At 33.3% G+C, this 22,532-nt stretch overlaps 2 protein-coding genes across 10 annotated transcripts in view; one reads left to right on the top strand and one right to left on the bottom strand.

Moving 5' to 3' along the window:
• Positions 1-1,730: 1,730 nt before the first annotated feature.
• LOC128181003 (NF-kappa-B inhibitor alpha-like) lies at positions 1,731-3,371 on the bottom strand. Of its 2 annotated transcripts, none has more exons than XM_052849238.1 (2): positions 3,277-3,371; positions 1,731-2,958 (listed from the first exon to the last, which is right to left on the bottom strand). In XM_052849238.1, exon 2 carries the CDS (start codon positions 2,934-2,936, stop codon positions 1,995-1,997), a length of 942 nt encoding a protein of 313 aa, XP_052705198.1. In that variant the 5' UTR covers positions 2,937-2,958; positions 3,277-3,371; the 3' UTR covers positions 1,731-1,994. The 2 variants fall into 2 exon arrangements, with proteins under 2 accessions (XP_052705198.1, XP_052705197.1); XM_052849237.1 differs by lacking the exon at positions 3,277-3,371 and adding an exon at positions 3,196-3,224.
• A 197-nt stretch (positions 3,372-3,568) lies between these two features.
• Positions 3,569-22,532, top strand: part of LOC128179963 (complexin-like) — a 36,466-nt gene continuing 17,502 nt past the window's right edge. For 3 of the 8 annotated variants that reach the window (XM_052847677.1, XM_052847672.1, XM_052847678.1), the window contains exons 1-3: positions 3,570-3,629; positions 4,100-4,161; positions 8,372-8,443. The gene's annotated coding sequence lies outside the window, so the exon portion shown is untranslated. Of the gene's footprint in view, positions 3,630-3,674; positions 3,838-4,099; positions 4,162-8,371; positions 8,444-16,392; positions 16,531-21,099; positions 21,312-22,195; positions 22,354-22,532 lie in introns of those variants that run through there. The other 5 variants (XM_052847671.1, XM_052847674.1, XM_052847676.1 and 2 more) reach the window with 5 other exon arrangements.

Raw genomic sequence — 22,532 nt, 5'->3', positions numbered from 1 at the left:
TCATATCTTGCTGTTTTAACATAAGTTGATTAACCTTTTTAAATTTGTTATTTCAATTTACAAAGTATAAATTCATCAACAAAATTACGGGTGGCGCCATTACTGGGTCCTAAATTCGACGATTGCTCTACATATCTTGTCAGTGAAATTTATCCCCACAACATTACTTGTTTTTCACTAATGAATCTCCAGTCCTTGCAGAAGATACATCATGGGGTTCGTCATAGTGTTTATATTTTTGTATTACGATGATCTAAATTCAAAGTTATGCTGGATTAACAAAATTTGACGTTTTTGTTAAGAAAAATTCATAAATAAATGTTTTACTTTTTTGAAGTGCATTTTAATAAATACTGGGCCATACTAGTCTATCACAGTATCATATGCATACAAAATTACTCTTGTTCCTGCGAAAACGAACGAGACGTAAACAAAAGACGAACACCGTCAAAATGGACCCTGTTGATTTTAGGACCTTTGACCATACTTGGGAATTTTTTTCTTGAGAACTTATTTTCTTTCATTCAATCCGTCATGAAATAAATAACAAAATGTTCTTCTGTCTATCTCTGAATTGTTCTTTATCTGCAAGAGCAATGTTTGGCGCAATGCTCTATATTTTCACAAAAACAGAATCGTTTAATATGGTGATTGGATTAAAAATGCAGATTTGTCTAATACGAAACATTGATGTGATGCTTAATCGATTAAATATTCTGTATAGATAGTTTAAGTTCCTCTTAAAATTAAATTTCCTTATATGGTTAGCACGTTTTTTTTTTTTTGGTTGTTTCTTTTTCTTTACTTTTTTCCGTAAATAATTTAAGTTCCTCTTAAAATTCAATTTCCTAATATGGTTAGCACGTTTTTTTTTGTGGTTGTTTTTTTTTTCTTTAGTTTTTTCCGTAAATAAAACGTCAACAGACTTATTAATATTACTCTATTCAAAAAAACAACCAACAGATTATTGAAATTATTGCATATACATGTATTTAGGTTTCTCCAAATGCTTAATCATCATATTCAAAAGAGACACGATTGAAATAGGTATGTTTAATAAATTAAATGTTTACCTGTTTGGTGTGTTTAGGAGCGATAAATTCCCTATTGCTCTATTAAAAAAAACAACCAACAGATAAAAAATTATTGCATATATTTAGGTTTCTCCAAATGCTTAATCATCATATTCAAAAGAGACACGGTTGAAATATCTATGCTTAATATATTATCTGTTTGGTGTGTTTAGGAGCGATAAATTCCCCATTTACTATGTATAAAAAAATATATGTGTATTCATGCACGTACAGGTACTTGTATATTTCAAAAGCATTATATTGGTATATATCTTCCGCATTTTTGTATTCCGTATGTAAGAAAAACACCCAAAATTTACCCGTAAAAAGAAGTTTAAAAAATTAACACATGGGTACAGCGAGTCGAAAGCCGATGCAACCTATTTATTTAAATTATTTCAATTCCTTATTGAAAAAGACTTCAAGCGTGACTATCGTATGAATATATAGAACCCCCTTTCAAAAAACCCAGCAAGTCGGCCATCTATTAATCTGATTGCTACATAATATACCTGCATAGGGATAGGGCACTGATTGGAATTGCTTGTGTTTGGATTTCTAATAAGTATTCTTTGGTCTGCGATTTGGAATTAAAACAAAAATTATCGAAAGCATTGGATTCATTATTTTTGTTAAAGAATAAAGCATATCCAAATATCCAAGATCAACTATTTAATATATCAATAACCTGAGAATATCAAAGTTAACAATAGGAGAACAATATATATTTACATAAATGTACATTCACGTGATAATTATATCGTTTGATATTAAAATATTTACTTACAGAATTGGATAAAAAATAATATTATCCGTTTACATTTGAATTAAACAAAAGTTTGCACAACCGCACACATGTACGTATTAGTGAACATTCGAAACCAATTGATGTTCATTTTACGTATAAAATAAAAATGCAAATTAAGTGTCGTCAATTTCTTCACGGTCTTTCCCGCCAAATTTCCTTAGGGTTGTCCAAATATCTAGAAAACCTCGACCCCTGGCCAGAGAGCTAGGTGTCTGGCCTGCGTACGTTTGGGAATTGACGTCAACTCCGGGTAACTGTAAAACATAATCCATTAGAATCGTGTTCCCCATTTCTGCTGCATAATGAAGTATCGTTTTACCACTCTTTCCGTCACGTGCATTTACGTCTGCTCCAAATCTTGACAGAAGGTTAATTACGGGAAGGCTATTGTTAAACGTAGAAAGATGAAGACATGATTGGCCTTCATAATTTCTGTCATTTATTTCTTGTATAAATGTCGATTTTCGTTTTTTACCACTTGCATATTTCAGTAAACAAACTACGATGTTGTCAAAACCATGGTAAGAGGCAATATGCAAAGGTGTGTTCCCATGGAGATCACGACATCCCAAATCGGCTCCCGATTGGATAAGAATTTCCACGAGTTCCACGGATCGGACGAGGACAGCCAAATGTAAAGGAGTTTGCAATAAAAAATTGGGAATATCAAGGAGCTCTGGGTCGAGGATGGAAACCATGGAAATCATAGACTTTGCTATATACTCCTCATTTTGTATAATTGCAACATGAATCAGTGTATCGCCATCGAAGTCTTGCTCTATAATGCGAAGGACAGTTTTTACAAGATTTTCACAAGATGCAGATCTAGAAACTGCCTGACCGTTGATGTCAACACGTTCCATGTTTTCTTCCAGCAGTCCTATGTCTTTCGTTGGAGAAATTAGATCTGTTTCCTTTTTGCAAAGACTTTCTTTGCAACTTGAAGGTCCAGAATAAAAACCGGAATCTTCTCGGGGTTCTCGTGTTTGAATTGAACAATCAGTTTCTAAGCTGTCGAAATTTTCTGCTATGTTTGCTGGTTTCCGAAATGCCATCTTCTGAATCCTGGATGTTGGTCTGCTTAGTATCAAAATAAGCAAAATGTCTAATTAATTTAGATAATCATTATCTAATGAATATGGACACTTTTGCAGACATAAAAGATTATCATTGTATTCGATTTTATAGTAATCAGCTATGTAATGTAGCTAAAACTGTGAAATGAAAGTGTACGGAAGTAACTCTTCTACTTTTGCAAGGAAATAATAAACATTGCTACTGTCTATGCATGTATAGAACGACTCACTACAATACCTTTTGCGGGTCATGATAACGAAGAATATAATATTATGAATTTTGCAAACGCATTTTATACTTTTACATAAAAATACCCACCCTAATTGCTATTCCTGTCCTTGATAACAAAAAAAAATCCCGCTGACTGTATTTGTCCTGTGTGTAAGGCCTATTTTTCATTTCGGAATTTCCCCTTTTCCTATTAAGTCTATTTTTAGATAAAGGCGCAACGTCTATTTTAAAAAAGAAAATGTTATATTTAACGGAGAAAACATCGCAATACAGAAATTTAATAAATAAAGAAAGTGAATTTTAAAATATGTCATGTAATACGATAGATTTGATAGGAACATAAAGTAGTCATCGATCGAATTTTTTCCATCTTATCGTAATCAAGTCTTCTTTTAGTTTCGCAGTAGAATTTCCTGTGTGATTATAGAATCTCAAATTTAGTAAGTAACGACTAATGTCAGTGACTGTAGTGTGTATTTGTGTATCGTATTAAAGAAAACACCCTGTTTCTTGGAATTCAAGAAATTTTTGTGTTAATTAAGAGACTGATATCACGACCACTTTGTGCTGGGAAATTTACATTTGCGTTTGTAATTGTAAACAGCAAAATTTTGTCTGAAAACACATCCTATTAGCATGATTAACGTGGTAATTTGACAAATTAACAACTATTAATGTATATTCATTTCATTTTTAGAATTTTTAGTGTAAATCAATTATGATGCTAAATGCAAGGTAACAGCATATGACGACATAATCAGATAATACCATGCATACTGTACATGGTCTGACAGGACAAACGCTTGTTTTGATGTTGATGAATAATTGTATTTGCATATACTGTCCTACTGAAAAATTATATAATAGACTGAGGGGATAATAGCACTTATATATTTCTTATTTATTGCAGATTGATCCGAGCTGTTTACTTTTTTCTTTGCTGTCATTTACATCAATGCACCAAAACAACAGGTAAAGAAAACTTAAATGGTTTTCAAATTTTAACTTTATACAGATGCAAATAGGGATTTATAAGTAATTTTGGGGAAATCCCATTTTTAGAAAATTGGGTAAATTCAATTGACAAATTATTGACATTGGGAAAAACTAGAAATGTCATTTGCATCTAAATTTCAGGGCGTAATTCTCAAAACACTTCTGCATTTAAGAAACAGACTCTTGTTCAAATCAATGATGATAATATATATTACAACTAAATTTGACATCCATTAGTAATAAGTATTCTTACAACAAAAATTACATAGTGTGGTGAGTATATGTATTGAAGTCATATTTCTTGTCATTAGAAGAAGTATTTTTCTGAATAAACTCCTCCAAAAAAGTAAACAATTCCTCAAATTCTCCTTTTAAATGTAAATGTTTGAAAATATATCTTTTATCTGAAAAAAAAACTATGTATGCTTACTTATTACTCAAATATCAAGCAAGTGCATATATATGGAAAGAACCTAAGAATTTTACAGTATTTGAAATAAGTTAACCTATATAATTACGAGTTTTAGAAAAACAGAGAAAAACTGCATGGATTCTGGCAATGTTCACATGGTACTTTTACACTTAAATTGTGACTATAGCTTTGTTTTATATCAAGTGAAGAGTGAGGAAAATTAAAGGCATTTTTTAATTTTACATACGGTAGTATTTTTCCAGAGAATTTTACATAAAAGTGCTGCTCATAATTTGGGACAAAATACTGTGGAATTTGGAAATAATGAACGAAATTTGTCCCCTCAGAAATTTCTGCTTAATATATGTTTCTAATAAACATGCTACCGGTATTTGTTACTGCATGAAATTGTTTAATAATTTACCAGTAGAATGTATTGTAGTTAAATGGTTGCACTTAATCTCATTCTCTCACTATAGTCTTGGGAACTGGGCGATAAAAAAAAGCATTTTGATTCGATCTCTACCAATACTTGAAATTGAATACTTGTTTTGTTTTATGTGTTGTTTGACCATAGAAAAAGCGTACTTAATCAGTTTTACAGTAGTGGTAAAACAGATTAATTCGCATGATCTTTGAAAGGCTTTTTCCCTTTTTTTTATTCACTTTAGATTTAATTAAGAATGCCCTTAAGTACTAGTAAATTGAATGTATAAAAGTTTATATTACATGTAACTACATAAGGCCTTGATATACAATAAAAAGTAACTTAACAAAAATCATGGAAAAAAATCTTTATTTTAATTATATAAAGTCATTCTTGATAAATATTAGGTAATCACTTTATTGCCATTTTTAGTATGTATTAACTTTTAGATATACCATTTTGTTTTGGATCAGAGTCAAAAATACAAATAAAAATTTCATCATTTTTATTTTTAGATATGCATGTAGGTGTGTCTTTTTAAGGAAATCACATTATGGTCAAAATCTAGTAAATAAGTTAAAGAGTGGTAATCATACCTGCATGGTAGTTAATTTGAATTATCTCCTTCCTTTATGTTTTCTGCAGCAGAATATTACATTGAAGATGACAGTTTATAACATTTTTCCAGGATGTTGACAATTCTTTGGTAATACACATCATTAATTAAGGAATTCATATATTAAACAGAAACTTAAGGGTCGATCCACTCATGTACCTGTACTAGATGTTAACCTTAAGAAAAAGAGATTAAAATGCATGGATAACTGTTTTGACTGAAATACATGTATTTCATGTATTTAAGTTGAGCTTGATTCAAGTTTTATTTCTAGTCAGGATTTTATAAAATATATTGCAAGCAAATTTAGGTGTTTTGTCTATTAGATAATCTATCATTGCATTTGAGTACACAGACTTTTAACATGGGATTTCCATTTTGCTTCCTCTCTCATGATCCCTGTAAAGGAAGATATTTGTTGGGTTAGAATATTTAATTTAACCTTGTTTTGATACATGTAGTCATGATTTTTTTTTTCAAACTGAACCCTGTATTCCAAAACAAAAATGCTATACAGGCATGATAAATTGGTTGAGATGGGGGAGGGAATGGCTATTTGATCTCTGAGGGTCACATTCTTGATATTCTAGAATTGTACTATTATCAGGTGAAAATTTTCAGATCATATCTCTAACTTCAAATATAAACTATCATGTAATTTTCAGGCACTATATTCTACCATGAATATGTTGAATAAAGACATTAAACTTGATGTTGTGTTACCTTAAAATGTTTATATATCTGGGCTTATATATGTTCTCTTACGCTCTTTGTGTACATCTCTATGTCACCTGAAACTCTATCTAAACCTACTCACCCCACAATTTTTTCTATAGATTGTTGAATAGCTATAAAAGTATAGATCCCCCACAATCATATTACATGTATATTTGTGTGTGTGAGAGAGAGAGAGAGAGAGAGAGAGAGAGAGAGAGAGAGAGAGAGAGAGAGAGAGAGAGAGAGAAAGAGGTTTAAAATCAATCAATTAATGTGTAGGTGTTGAGACAATATTTATGATGACCATTCTTGTACATTGATGCAGGCAACCTGACCTTTCTTGATAAAGACTCAAGAGTGTAATGTAGGGCCATCAAGCACACAGGACTTAAATGATTATGTATTGATTATATAGAATGGCCAAGTCTTGCTTTAAGTCCATGCCATTAGTGTGCAACATCATTAGCAATAAATTATTCCTTTGCATGACAGTCTCTAATTTACTCCAATCGTCTTGATCAAGACGGTGCTGCCATAACATTGCCATCATCTGACAGGTAGAATAATTGTGCAATAGGGATCGCCAGGCTGTGGTTGAGGAGAAATTTCATCATTTGTAAGGCAATAATAGATGAGGTCCTTATAATCAGAATAAATCTACAAACTCTAGGGATTGTGATAGCTTTGAACAAGATCAAAGAATAAGCTCAATATCACATATTCACACACACACACACACACACAAACACACACCTGAAGAACATAAAAAATATTAAAAGAAAACACCATAGGGCAATTGCAAGCATATATGGAAAGAACAATTTTTAAAATGCGACAGAAAGTTTCACATCAAGTACCGGTACTTAAAGTTTTAATTTCTTTGCACCATGACTCTGAGGGTCAGGGAGGGGCTAGAAGACAACCAGATATAGAGGGAAGAGGGAATGCAGTAATCAATTTTTACAATAGAAAATGGCAATTAATTGAAAAGAAATCTCTTAAGAAATGATAGGCTTAAATTTGTGAAAGTCAAATGTACATGGTAAGTTTTAATATTGTTTTAGTTTGATAATACTGTAACCCTTGGGGTAAGAAAGAGGTCACTATTTGGAGGATAGATTGTGGGCAACTGAACTGTTTGACATTGTTGCTCAGATGAGCAATATGTCCCATTGGCCTCATGTTTCATCATTGGTAGGGGAAAAGGGGTTGATAACTAAGGATAAAAGCTACTGCATTAAATAATCACATTAAATTTTGTTGCTCCCTTTGTGGTTCATATGGGTATGATGGTTGGAGGAAATACATGTAGCAGGAAAAATACAAAACCCATGTCATTGGGTTATGTGATTTTTTCTGTAATGAACACAATGGTCATATCTAGTATGAAACAACAAGGAAAGATTTTCCTAAATAGTTATTGGTAATATTTACATTTCTTTTGTAACCCAAGATAATAAGATCTTATACTAATGAAAGTAAGGGAGAGTACATAAAACAAAATTGAATTAATCAATATAGCATTATGATACATAGATGAAAGAGCCAAAGAATGAGCAAACCATTAGACTTCTTCATTAATTGCAAGTCTAACATTGTTCTGTGTTTTTTATGTTGTTAAAAATTGATTTATCTCAAAAATAGTTTTTTGATGTGCTATGTCAGTCAACATTGAAAATAGAGAACAGAACATCTAACAATTTCAATATTTTTATATACAGGGCATATATCTTATATGAAGCTGTGTATTTAGAATTGATTACTAAACTATTTAGTACATGTACTTCATAGCATACATGTACCTACAGAGTAATAAAAAAAACCAAACTGGCATTCATATGCACATGACCTTTAAAATTGATCATGTGATAGGATAAACATATTGTAACAATATGGTTGAAACTATATGTTACTTTGTGGGTTTTGTTTTACAATAAAAGCAATTTCTTCATTAAATAATGTATGCCATAAAAATATGTGAAAACCATAAATTATTAAATTTTAATATTTTCAGAGATCACCATTACATGTACATCAAAGATAATATAATGAAGTACCAAGTTTTGATGCTGTAATCCAAAATCAGGTAGAGATGAATTCAAATTTTCATTATATCTGCATCAATTCTGCAAAGTAATTTACTACCGATGTATATTAAAAGTAATCTTTACTTTCATGTATATTGGTTCAAATAATCAATACTGGCCATGGAGGAAAGTAGATATGCAACTGCAATATAAAATGTTACCATGTGTGACATTTTTTCTGTGGTAGAAGTGAACACTATTATATTTTTAATGTTTGTCCATATTTTGGCATAAGTAAATACTGAATGATCGCCCTCTTTTGCTGTCAGAATAGTTCCCAGATTTTACTTTGTTAAAATGCAAGAATGCACTGTAATAAGTTTTGAGTGTATTCATATTGACTTTTGATCGGATGAAATATTCTTCTCATGAACTTACCTTGCCGTATTTCAACCAAGATTTATCACTTGGAACTTTACATTTTTCCAATTTTTCTCTATCAATGTTCTACTGCCTTTTCTCTATCAGTGTTCTACTGCTTTCTCTATCAATGTTCTACTGCTTTCTCTATCAGTGTTCTACTGCTTTCTCTATCAATGTTCTACTGCTTTCTCTATCAATGTTCTACTGCTTTTTCTATCAGTGTTCTACTGCTTTCTCTCTTAGCATTCTACTGCTTTCTCTATTTGTGTTCTCCTGCTTTCTCTCTTAGTGTTCTACTGCATTTTCTTTATCAGTGTTTTACTGCCTTTTCTTTATCAGTGTTCTACTGCTTTCTCTATCAATGTTCTACTGCTTTCTCTATCAGTGTTCTACTGCTTTCTCTATCAGTGTTCTACTGCTTTCTCTATCAGTGTTCTACTGCTTCCTCAATCAGTGTTCTACTGCTTTCTCTATCAGTGTTCTACTGCTTTCTCTATCAGTGTTCTACTGCTTTCTCTATCAGTGTTCTACTGCTTCCTCAATCAGTGTTCTACTGCTTTCTCTATCAGTGTTCTACTACTTTCTCTATCAGTGTTCTACTGCTTTCTCTATCAGTGTTCTTTTGCTTCCTCTTTCAGTGTTCTACTGCTTTCTCTATCAGTGTTCTACTGCTTTCACTGCCTATCAGTCTTCTGTAAACTTATGATTGGATGATTTTCAGATTTTTCCTAAACAATGTGATAAAGAAGACTATTTTAAGCTCACCTGAACTGAAGGTTCAAGTGGGCCTTTCTGATAACCTGTTGTCTGTTTACTATCCATCAGTCTGTAAACTTTTCACATTTTTAACTTCTTCTTTAGAACCACTGGGTCAAATTTAACCAAACCTGATACAAAGCATTCTTATGGGACTGGAGTTCTAAATTGTTTAAATAAAGGGCCAGATCCTTTTTAAAAGAGAGATAACTGTGAAACTGTAAAAATAGGGTTGTGTCTTAGAAAATCTTCTTAGAACCACTGCAATATATAATGAAGATTCTAATCTGATAAAAGTTGTGACCCCTGACTAATACAAGGGCCCCAATAGGGGTTCAAAGCTTGATATAGAAATATGTTGGGAATATGTTTAAGAATCTTCTTATCAAGAACTATAATGCTACAATTTGTGAGATTTTAATGCAAGCATCCTAAGATAGTGTAGATTCTATTTTGTTAAATTGCGACCCTTGGACTAATACTTGGACCCCAAGAGGATTAACAAAGAAATATACAGGGAAAATGTTTTATGAAACTAAAAAAGAATGATACAAGGAACTGTGCTCAGGTGAGTGATGTGGCCCATGAGCCATTTTATTTCAAAAACTGGGCTGAGTTCAGGGGAGCTTTAAAGTTCAAGGGCATCAAACTTTTCTTTGCTACATACTTTAAACACTGTAATTACTTTTGTTTTATGACAAAAATAATGTCTGGAGGTCCAAGGTTGTTTAGAATTGATTATACATTTTAAATAATTTGCCTGCAGACATGTGTTAGTTGCAGAACTGTAGCTCTCGAGTCAGAAAAATGTGGATGATTTATGGTTGCCCATCTAAAAATTTTCTGAATGCAGAGCTATAGTTCTGTAGATAACTTTTGTTGGGTAAAAGAAAATTGTTTTGGGTTTAATTTTTTTGTAATAATAGATCATAGATACGTTTGAGGTTTATGTTATGCAATGGAGTTACCGGGTATGGCCCTTAAACTTGGAACATTGTTGGTTGTATTGATCAAGATCCATATGCGATTTGAAAGAGTTATATCCCTTGACTGTGAAAAATGTAAAATATTTAAAGAATTTAAGAATCTTCCACACCTTGTGACTTACATTTTTAATTACAGTTTGTTATGATTTGGAAATTTTGTGTCTTAATAAGTTATTCATATCACCAGGGTTTTTTTATTCAACACTGAAGCATTAGGGCACTGCCCTGCAGATCATAGCTTGTTGGAATATACCCTGAAGTTTAAGATTCCGTTGTCTGTCGGCGTTGGCGTTGGTGTTGTTGTTGGCATTGTTGTAAACTTTTCACATTTTCATCTTCTTCTCAACAACCACTGGGCAGATTTCAACCAAACATGGCACAAAGCATCACTAGGTGACAGGGATTCAAGTTTGTTCAAATGAAGAGCACACCCTCTTTCAAGGGGATATAATAAAGATATATTGAAAATTTGTTGGTATTTTTCAAAAATCTTCTTCTCAAAAACTATAAGGCCAGAAAAGCTGTAACTTGTACTGAAGCATCCTCAGATAGTGTAGATTTAAGTTTTTTGAAATCATGATCCCCTGGGGTAGGGTGAGGCCACAATGGGGGAATGGATATTTACATCAGAATGTATAGAGAAAATTTTAAAAAATCTTCTTGTCAAAAGTTATTTGACCAGAAAAGCTCAATTTGGAGTTAAAGCATCCTCAGATAGTGTAGATTCAGGTTTGTTCAAATCATGGCCCCCAGGGGGAAGGGTTGGGCACACAATAGGGAAATGAATTTATGCATAGGAATATATAGGGAAAATCTTTAAAAATCTTCTTCTCAAAAACTATTTGACCAGAAAGCTCAAATTGGAGTTGAAGCATCTTCAGATAGTGTAGATTCAAGTTTGTTCAAATCATGGTCCCCAGGGGTAGGATGGGGCCACAATGGGGGATGGATTTTCACATAGGAATATATAGAGAAAATCTTTAAAAATCTTCTTCTTAAAAACCATTAGGCCAGAAAAGGTCAAATTGGAGTGGAAGCATCCTCAGATAGTGTAGATTAAAGTTTGTTCAAGTTATGGTCCCCGGGGATAGGGTGGGGCCACAATGGGGGAGGGGTGATTTTTTACATAGGAATATATAGAGAAAATCTTTAAAAATCTTCTTCTTAAAAACTATTCGGCCAGGAAAACTCAAACTTTTGTGGAGGCATTCTCAAATAGTGTAGATTCAAGTTTGTTTAAATCATGGTCCACAGAGGAAGGGCGGCTAATAATTGGGGGGGGGGGGGTATTTTTACATAGGAATATATACAGAGAACATTTTATAAATATTCTGGGAGAGTTTTTAGTCCAAAAAGCAGTAACTTGTGTGAAAGCATGGGTTGTGCAGATTAAACTTTGATCAAAACAAGATGCCTTAGAGAAAGTTGGGCCACAATGGTGGGGGAGGGGGGTATATAGAAATAGAAAAAAAAATTTAAAAAAATTTTTGAGCAGGAGCTACTATACTTAGTTTTCAAGATATTTTGATTTTGATACTGTAATGCTAATATTGATTAGAGTTAGGGGTTTTGTTGCTCAGGTGAGCGATGTTGCCCCTGGACCTCTCGTTATCTATATAAATTGCACTGGATTTTTAGGTAAACTCAGGTGACCTACTATATTGCTATCAGTTTTCGTCCATTGTTGTCCGTATTGCGACGTGCGTTAACAATTTTATTTTTTTAACTTCTTCCTAAAAACTACAAGGCTGATTGTTACCATTTTTGGTGTGAGGTATCTATATGGTAAGAGGAATCTAAATTGTGAAATTCATGGCTCTACCAGTCCCCGGGGTGCCACATGTAGGGCCAAATATGCAAAAGTAGCCAAATTTTAAAAAATCCAATTCTCTACTCCCACACATGTGAGGAAAAAAATGGAGGCATAGTAATGATGTCCATGAGGCCCTCTACCAAAATTGTGAAATTCATGGCCCCTGGGTCAGGGGTTCTGGCTCTAGGGTGGGGCCAATAAGGCCACATAGTAAAAATGTATTAAATCTTAGAAAATCGTCTTCTCTACTACCATATATATTTGTTAAAAACTAAATGCATGATAATGATGTCCATGAAGCCCTCTACCAAAATTGTGAAATTCATGACCCCTAGGTCAGAGGTTCAGGCTCTAGGGTGGGGCCAATATGGCCATATAGTTAAAATGTATTAAATCTTAGAAAATCTTCTTCTCTACTCCCATATATATTTGTTAAAAACTAAATGCATGATTATGGTGTCCATGAAGCCCTCTACCAAAATTGTGAAATTCATGACCCCTGTATCAGGGGTTCAGGCTCTAGGGTGGAGCCAATATGGCCATATAGTAAAAATGTATTAAATCTTAAAAAATCTTCTTCTCTACTCCCATATATATTTGTTAAAAACTAAATGCCTGGTTTACCATGAAGCCCTCTACCAAAATTGTGAAATTCATGATCTCTTTGTTAGGGGTTCAGGCTCAATGGTGGAGCCAATATGGCCATATAGTAAAAATGTATTAAATCTTAGAAAATCTTCTTCTCTACTCCCATATATATTTGTTAAAATCTAAATGCCTGGTTATGATGTCCATGAAGCCCTCTACCAAAATTGTGAAATTCATGATCTCTTTGTTAGGGGTTCAGGCTCTAGGGTGGGGCCAACATGGCCATATAGTAAACATGTTTTAAATCTTAAAAAATCATTCTTCTCTACTCCCACACATGTTGGCAAAAAACTGAATACATGGTTATGATGTCCACTAACTCCTCTACCTAAATGGTGAAATTCATGGCCCCTGGGTCAGGGGTTCAGGACATGAGGGGGGGGGGGGCAATATAGTGTTAATGCATATAATGTTTAAAAATTTTCTTCTCTATTCTCACACATCTGTATAAAAAACTGACTTATGATTATGTTTACCAGGAAGTCCTCTACTGAAATTTTAATTTTCATGTTCCCTGGAGTATGGGTTTTTACTCTAGGGCAGGGCCAAAATGGAACTGTAGGTGTTAATACATAAAATGTTAAAAAAATATCTTCTTTACTCCCACACACCTGAAAGGAAAACTGAATTCCTGATTTTGTAGACCAGATCTTTAAGTTTTTCACTAAAATTATAGGTTTCACAGTTCTTTTTGAAAGATTTCAGGCAGGGAGGTGGTCGTCATTACAAATTTGTAATTTTTCTACTCCAGAATGAAACCCAATTAATTAAATGCATATATGAGACTCCTCAACAAGTTTGTGTATGGGTTATATGCTACTCAGGTGACCATTAAGGCCAATTGGCCTCCTGTTGAAACTTATCAGTTTTTTTTGTTTTTTTTTTAAATCCAAAACTCATTATTTCTGGGTTTTTTCCTTCAATTGTTCACATTTAAAACTACAATTCCTTGGAGGTTAAAACCCATTTGTTGTGATTGAAGAAACTTTAAACTTTCCCTAAAGGTGTTGAGAGTCCCTTGATACATGTACATGTACTAATTTACTTTTCCACTGTTGCATCATCACATTATACTGACACATTTAGTTTATCAAGGCTTAATTCCCCCATAGGTGTTGAGACTTCTTACTGTTGGATATATTCACATTATACTAGCCGACACATTTGGTCTACCAAGGTTGAATCTTCATAGTCTGTACCTTTATATTTTCATTTTTTTTAATATTCCAATTTTTGCTAAGTCATTTCAGTTGATGCCTTTAAAATAGCGAAACTTGAAGGCTTAGTAATGGTACCTATAGTATCAAGATTGTCTTGACATTCATAAGGAAAAGGACAGAAATGGAAAAAAAATAGTTTCTGAAACTTAAACATTCTCTGCAAAGTTTCAGAGCTTAATTATACATTTTAAAATCTATCTTTAAAAAGGTTGGGATATACAGTATCGATCAGACCAAACTTTGCAGAAAACAGACCCCAACCAAATCTGGGGTCTGCTTTCTATGTCCACTCAGGGCATGCTTCAGATCTACTATGGACCCAGGGCTGACCCCAAAAAGACCCCAGGCTGACCCATAGCAGAGCAGATCCAAAGCGGACACAGAAAGCAGTTATTGATTATAGAACCATGCCTTGCTTCCCACTTCAGTGAGCAGATCCTTAGTAAACCCATAGAAGACCCCAAGTGGACCCAGAGCAGGTGCAAATATAAAAAAAACCCAGACCTGACCTGACCCAAAGCAGATCAGGGGTCAGCTTTAGGGTCTGCTTTGGTGTAAGGTAATGCGTCTGGTCGGTACTGTATATTAAAATCAATCTCTTTATGTTAGAAGTCTTTTTTTCATGAAGGACAAACTTAGGCCCTTGAATGATTATATTTTGTTTTGTTTGATTTCAAAATTAATGCATATAAGCTCTATAAGTGTCTTTTAAGAATAGCTTTATCAGTTCACAGGATGTGTTAGAGGCATTACGGTAGTCTTTTTATGGTTTATAGAGAATGGTAATTTCTTCCATCCTAAAATATCTAAGGCTGCATAGTCTAGAGGAAGTCAATTCAGACCCAGACAAAAATCTCTCTATTCTGGACCATGGTACACAAATCTGCAATTTTCAATTGATTGTATTTTGGCAAAGTATTGATTTAGTCTGAAACAATGCTAGCCTCCATACAATTTAAATGAGATTAAATTCTGTCCATGTTAAATTTCTGAGGCTGTTTGATACCAACATTTATGATATGCAGTTGTTTTTTGTGTATAGATATTTCTAAAATTATTGCCTCATTAAGGGTTTGGCTACAATTTTTGTGATCAATACAAGACTTATCATGTTATTGGGGTATAAAGATTCACCAAAGAAATTGAAGATAGTAGCAAACAACTCTTTAATGCAATCAGCAGCCAGCTTGAAACTTGGCGTATTTAGTGATATTTAGAATCTTTGCCAAGATCCCTCTGAAGAGCAATTAACACTCAACAGACCAATTTTTAACTTCTGCATTGTCGCTGTGCTTATTGACAAAGGCAATTCAGACAAAATATATAGACCATTTGAGAGTAGAAAAATCACACATAGCAGTAAAATGTTCAGTAAGTAAAACAGCTATATAAAAATTGTGTATGTCAAAAACCTAAAAGCCCTCATAGAAATCCAGTTCATATGCACTATTACCCCCCAGTAAAGAGAAGGATTTCAACTTAGTGTGACTGCTGATCAGATTTACTTGTGAATGATTTATTTTCCTAATCATGTTGAATCATTACATGGCTGGTGACCAGGAGTGGATCTACAATCCCCAGGCATAGTGCTATAATTGTTTTACCATTCCAGGCATCCAGAACCTTTTGGCTCCAAATGAGACGTTCTTCTTTTCTTGGGTGTTAAAAGTGTCATGATTTAACTGCATGAGATGTTTGAGGAAATGTGTTTTGCTGGCATTCTTCAGTAATTATTTGTTAGTTTGCCTTTCATTTCATGATGTTGTTTTGCTCCTGGGAATATCAGATAATTTTGGTTACCACAGAATACATAATCCTGTTTAACAGATTATTAAAAACGAAGTCGCCACAGTGTGAAGAAATGAGGTATCCTGGGTATTTCTTCATGTTGCAGTTGAGCCAGTTACACCTAAACAAGAACAATTTACTCTCTCATGTTGATCTGATACTAGAAAAACTTGATGAATAATTTACAGTATCTATACATTCTTTCTCAAGCAAAATACATATGGTTGCCATGACAAAGCAATTTTTTGTAGCCGAGAAATGGCATCGAGTTAGGTTAAATGCATATAAGGGTTTAATGGGCTGTCTTATAAAATTTGAATACTGTCAATTTTAGTATCATAAGAGAATTAAGCTGTGGCTGCAGAATTTGATATAGAAAGATTGTGAGCAATGGATTTTTTACTGCCTCTCTCCCAGTAAAATCAATGGACTAATTAGTACAAGGAGTATCTGAACACGGCTAATGCGGTCAGGAGCCACACATAAGATGGCTTTTTATTGGAATTCTGCAGGTGGGTATGGCGTATATCCGAGTTACCATTGTAATTCCAGGCCTTAATTCCTCTTCTTTTTTTCCAAGCCAAACTGGCATTATGACTTTATTGACATTTAATCTCATCTGATTGATTTGTAATGTTGTGTGCAGTAGACCCTGTGTTATGTCATTTCCCAACAATTTGATTTCCTACATTGTGTCTCAGAGTGGTGCAAATTTCATGTCGAGCTCTCGATCGCCAGCTTCCTTTAGGATATAATATAGTGTAGATCTTGAATGAGTCCGCATTTTATTTTCTTTATTACGTGTAATTCATATATTGTTGTTTGTTAATAGAATTGAATTTAAAACATGTACAGAAAGTACTGGTATATTGCCTGCATGCAGTCTAACATCTTCTTGCTCCGCTCTCTTTATTTAGAGAGAGTGGCAATACCATTTGCTTTGTATAGTAATGAGATTTCAAAAAATTGATTTAAAGCTTTATTATTGTATGATGATGTTTTGTTGTACATATATTCAGTTCTGTAGCACCCAAGAGCTAGCACATTTAACACTTCCATACACAGTTGACAGACAAATTTGATCTTCACAGGTCAAGCTGTAAACACATGTCAGTAATATCTTTCCCAATGTAGTCTTGAAGGTTGAGTTTTATCACTGTATTTCTTCCTCAATTATCCCCCACCCCACTTCCCTACCCCCACCCCATTGCAATTTTTTATATCTCAGAGTAAGTTTGAGTAGAGACGATGTCATAAAATAGATAAAAACTAAAAATATCATTATTAATAAGTTTAATGGATAAATCTTTTTCATCTTATAAAATATCGTAATTTTTATTTATAATTTATTACAGACTTTTCTTTGGAGTGCCCAATCAAAAATATATGTGTTCTTCTCCATATCTGTCACCTTTTTTCTGATCAGGTGATGTGCTAAAGCATTATAACAATCAATGTATTCGATTTCTCTAAAGTTTGTAAGCTTATATTGGCTGCTCCAAATATTTGATTCAATGTATTGTGTGATACTATTGATTAATATAAAAATAAATGTATATTTTATGCACAGTTGTCAAATCTTGAATTGTTAATGAAATTATGTGTAGGAGACAGATGTGGCAAAGTGCACATAAAACATAACGAATATTGGAAGATTCGTGACTTCTCTGTAATGCAACCCATAATTCTTTTACTACAGCATGTATGATTAATGAATGTATTAACCCCCCCCCCCCCCATACTCTCTCACTCTTTCTCTCTCTCTCTCTTATATTTCATATTATAAATTTTAATACTGTGGAATCATTAGATTTCATGGTGGCCCAATTTTCGTGGTTTTCGTGGGTAGCCCTCCCCCACAAATTTACGTCCTCCACGAAAACAAGTTTTGAAAGAGTTATTAAAACTGAAACATCCACGAAATTACATCCCCACGAATAAGCAAAAAACCAACAGTCCACGAAAATTGGCCCCCACGAATTTTTAGCTCACCGAGACGAAGTCGGGGGGAGCTTATGCTATACCCTCGGCGTCGGCGTCGGCGTCGGCGTCGGCGTCGGCGTCCGGACCTGGTTAAAGTTTTTGTTGCAGGTCCTGTATCTAACTTATTACTTGTCCTATCTTCACCAAACTTGCATGAATGATGCATCTGGACCTACTAATGGACTTGAGAGACTTGGATGCTGAATCTGGGCCATGAATTTCAGATGCTGGAGGAGGTTAAGGTGTTTGGAGCAGGTTAAAGTTTTTGTTGCAGGTGCCCTTTGATAGCCATTTCTAAGTTACTACTGGTCCAAACTTCACCAAACTTGCATAGATGGTGTGTCTTATGATACTGATGCACCTGACAGGCTTGAATGCTGAATCTGAGCCATAGGTTTCGGATGCTGGATGAGGTTAAGGTTTTTAGAGCTGGTTAAAGTTTTTGGAGCAGGTGCCCTCTGATGATTATATCTTACTTACTACTGGTCCTTACTTCACCAAACTTGCATGGATGGTGTGTCTTATGATACTTTTGCACCTGACAGGCTTGAATGCTGAATCTGAGCCGAAGGTTTCGGATGCTAGATGAAGTTAGGTTTTTCAAGCAGGTTAAAGTTTTTGTTGCAGGTGCCCTTTGATAGCCATTTCTAAGTTACTACTGGTCCCAACTTCACCAAACTTGCATGGATGGTGCGTCTTATGATACTGATGCACCTGACAGGCTTGAATGCTGAATCTGAGCCATAGGTTTCGGATGCTGGATGAGGTTAAGGTTTTAAGAGCTGGTTAAAGTTTTTAGAGCAGTGCCCTCTGATGATCATATCTTAGTTATTACTGGTCCTAACTTTACCAAACTTACATGGATGGTGTGTCTTATGATACTGATGCACCTGACAGGCTTGAATGCTGAATCTGAGCCATAGGTTTGGGATGCTGGATGAGGTTTAGTTTTTTTGGAACAGGTCACATGTTTAATATATGTAGGTAATAGCACTATTTCAAACTTGCATATATGATCTAACTATTATATAAATGAATGGCAGAGGTAGCTTCAGATGCAGAGCCTGATCTCCATTATCAAGGATGCTAAAAAATATATCTTAGTTATTTCTGGTCCTAACTTCACCAAACTTGCAAGGATGGTGCGTCTTACGATACTGATGCACCTGACAGGCATGAATGCTGAATCTGAGCCATAGGTTTCGGATGCTGGATGAGGTTAAGGTTTTAAGAGCTGGTTAAAGTTTTTAGAGCAGGTGCCCTCTGATGATTATATCTTAGTTATTACTGGTCCTTACATCACCAAACTTGCAGGGATGATGCATCTCATGATACTGATGCATCTGACAGGCTTGAATGCTGAATCTGAGCCATAGGTTTCGGATGCTGGATGAGGTTTAGTTTTTTGGAACAGGTTACATGTTTTATAGATAATAGCTTGCATAATTGATTTAACTATAATATAAATGAATTGCAGAGGTAGCTTCAGATGCAGAGCCTGATCTCCATTATCAAGGATGCTAAAAATTCTCCTACCTCACTCAAACCTGCTTGATAGATGTGTTTGTTGTTAAATGATTTAACATGATTCCTATGATATAGTATTCTATGATATGATACACTATTGTTTTATATGATACAATGTAATATCATACATTATATTGTAAAAAGTGATATGATATGATATGATATTGTATCAATTTTTTTGTACATTATTATATGATATTGTATTATGATATTGTTATGTATAGTATTGTATATTATTATACAATATTGTAGAATATGATATTGTATAATATATTATTTTATCGAATGATATTGTTTCATATTATATTGCAATATATGATATTGTATCATATGATATGATATTGTATATTATAATTATAGCATATCGTATGATACAATATTGTATAATATGATATTGGTTTATATAATATATTGTTATATAATACATGAAATTGTATTATATGATATTATAAGATATCATATAATATGATATTGTATAATATGATATTGTATCATATGATATGATATTGTATTATATAATATCGTACTGTATCAGATGATATTGTATCATATGATATGAAACAATGTTTTATCAAATTATATTGTATCATATGATACAATATTGTGTATCAAATATGATACAATATCATACAATACAAAATTATACTATATTATACAATATAATATCATATGTTACAATATTGTGATGTATTATGTGATATGATATAGTATCAAATAATGCTATATTGTATTTATATTAGATATTATGATATTGTATTATGTGATTAAATACAATAATGTATAACACGATACAATGTCATATTATATGTTACAAAATCATATTGCATCAATATTTATTACAGTATTATATTGTATTAAATGATATATATTGTAAGTATCATTGGATGCAATATCATATTTTATATTATTGTATTGATAAACATTGTATCTTATAATAATGTATGAAATGAACATAGGATTATCATACAATTTTTTTACATATGATATACGATATTGTGTCAAAACAGTATCCATGAATATCCAAGATCATTAACTATGATTTTCATATCATATGATAAAGGTGGTTTTAAAGGTGATGCCTCATAAAGTTGATGCCTCGTCTCGGTGAGCTTTGTAATCTGTGATTACCTATGTTAATGATTCTACAGTAACTGAGTATACTTTTACATGATATAATATAATTTGAATTTAGACAGTGGGCTGTGTATTGATATTCCTTCATGAACAACGTTAAATATTTAACATTGTTTGCTCATTGTGCAATAGTTTATCTTTCATTCGGTATGTCAATTATTCAGATAGCTTGAAACATCACCAGTCAACCCTTCATCAATAAAGTCCATTGTTCTGAACCTCCTGGAGATAGAATATGATGTGAAATAAATTGTTCCTCATAATTCATAGAGGCATAGGTTGGAATTGGTAATAGATCCCAATTTTGAAAGAGCGCCTCCAATTGAGTAGAAATTCATGTTCCGCTAACTTTCGATCTTCATGTTTATTTTCGATTAGATGGTCTGGTTTCTGAGCCATGAAGCAGTACAAAATACTACTGTATCCAGTGAATTGATTGCTGTTGAGGTTCCTATTGTGTAGAACTGCCTCCTTCAATGTCCCAAGTAGAAGCTCCCGTTAGAGGCCCTATTGATTGGTAGCCCCCTGAGTGTATTTGCAATATTGTGTATTGATCACAATACTAGGTTTCATATTAGTTACACACTTTGAGCAGTCTGTTCTAATTTGTTTCATGTTTTTGGGAATTATCACAGCAATATAAAATCAAGTAAGTTTTTTTTTTCTTGGCAAGTTTCTTAAATGCTTTTTAAACTGTTCTAAAGTGAATTGCCTTTGTATCTGTGGTCTTTGGTAAAGTTTTCAGTGGTTAATTTGTATGCATAGTGGATACAGTAGCCAGTTAGGTGCAGTTACATGTAGCAGGTATGGAATTTGTTAGTTTTGAGAATTTTTTTTTAAATATTCGCTGAAAGTACATGCATCTTTAAATCAAATGTTTGTCAGTCAGTATTTTTTAATTTGATAAAAAAATTATGCATATATGATTTTTAATATTGGTTTGAAATTTCTGGTATATTAATGTTTAATGCTGTCCAAACTTCATCAGCCCCAATCCCTCCCCCATTGTTACATTACAACTGCTGACGTAATATGAAAGAGACCAGGATGAGAATTTCATAATGTAAAAGCCAAAATGATTGTTTACAGAGAAGTATATTAACAGGAAGTTTGGGGTTAGCTTATTTTAAAGATTGTATCATCTGTGGCAATTAATGCAAATAAGAAACCATTTTATTGACCTGTATTTCCCATTTTCATAAAGAAACTTGTTCTTGATTATAAATAAAAGAGGCTTCTTGCATACAGTTATATGCACTCTTTTATATTATTTTTCATCAGTTTTGGTGCAGCAGCTAAATTTAGTTTAATATTCATTAAAAGAATACTGTTTAATTAGCCACATTTAATTATATGAAGGCCAGATCTGCATGGATGCATCACGTTCAGTGCAGGCATGCACCGTGATGTTTTCAATATAGATAGTTTTTAATGGCACAAACTAAAAATCTGCTGATGAATAATTAATTAAAGCTTTCATAGTTGAAAGTCGATGGCACCCTTAACAGGGACTCCTGAATATTGGTCATATTGATTTAAAAGAGATCAATGTGAAAATATCTTCCCATCTGTCAACTCAGACAGATGCATGGAAGTCAGACTGACAGCTGGTCAGATTCAAGAGTCAGAGAGACCCTGATGAGGCTGTAATTAGCAAAGTCTCAAAAAGGAGTGCAACCTTAAAATTTCAGGTAAAATTACATATATGTAATTTAATTCTCGCCTTGGAATGTTTGAGTGCATTCTGTAATGTTCAACTTGATTATTTATTTATTGACTTGCAAATATGTGGTTTACTTTTTTTGGGGGGGGGGGTTAAAGAAATATAATTGATGTGGGTGTAGTCATACCTTTGGTTGATAATAAATAG

The sequence above is a fragment of the Crassostrea angulata genome, chromosome 4 (genome assembly GCF_025612915.1).
Source record: "Crassostrea angulata isolate pt1a10 chromosome 4, ASM2561291v2, whole genome shotgun sequence".
In the NCBI taxonomy this organism is placed as follows: domain Eukaryota; kingdom Metazoa; phylum Mollusca; class Bivalvia; order Ostreida; family Ostreidae; genus Magallana; species Magallana angulata.
This window is presented reverse-complemented; position numbering and strand designations above follow the sequence as displayed.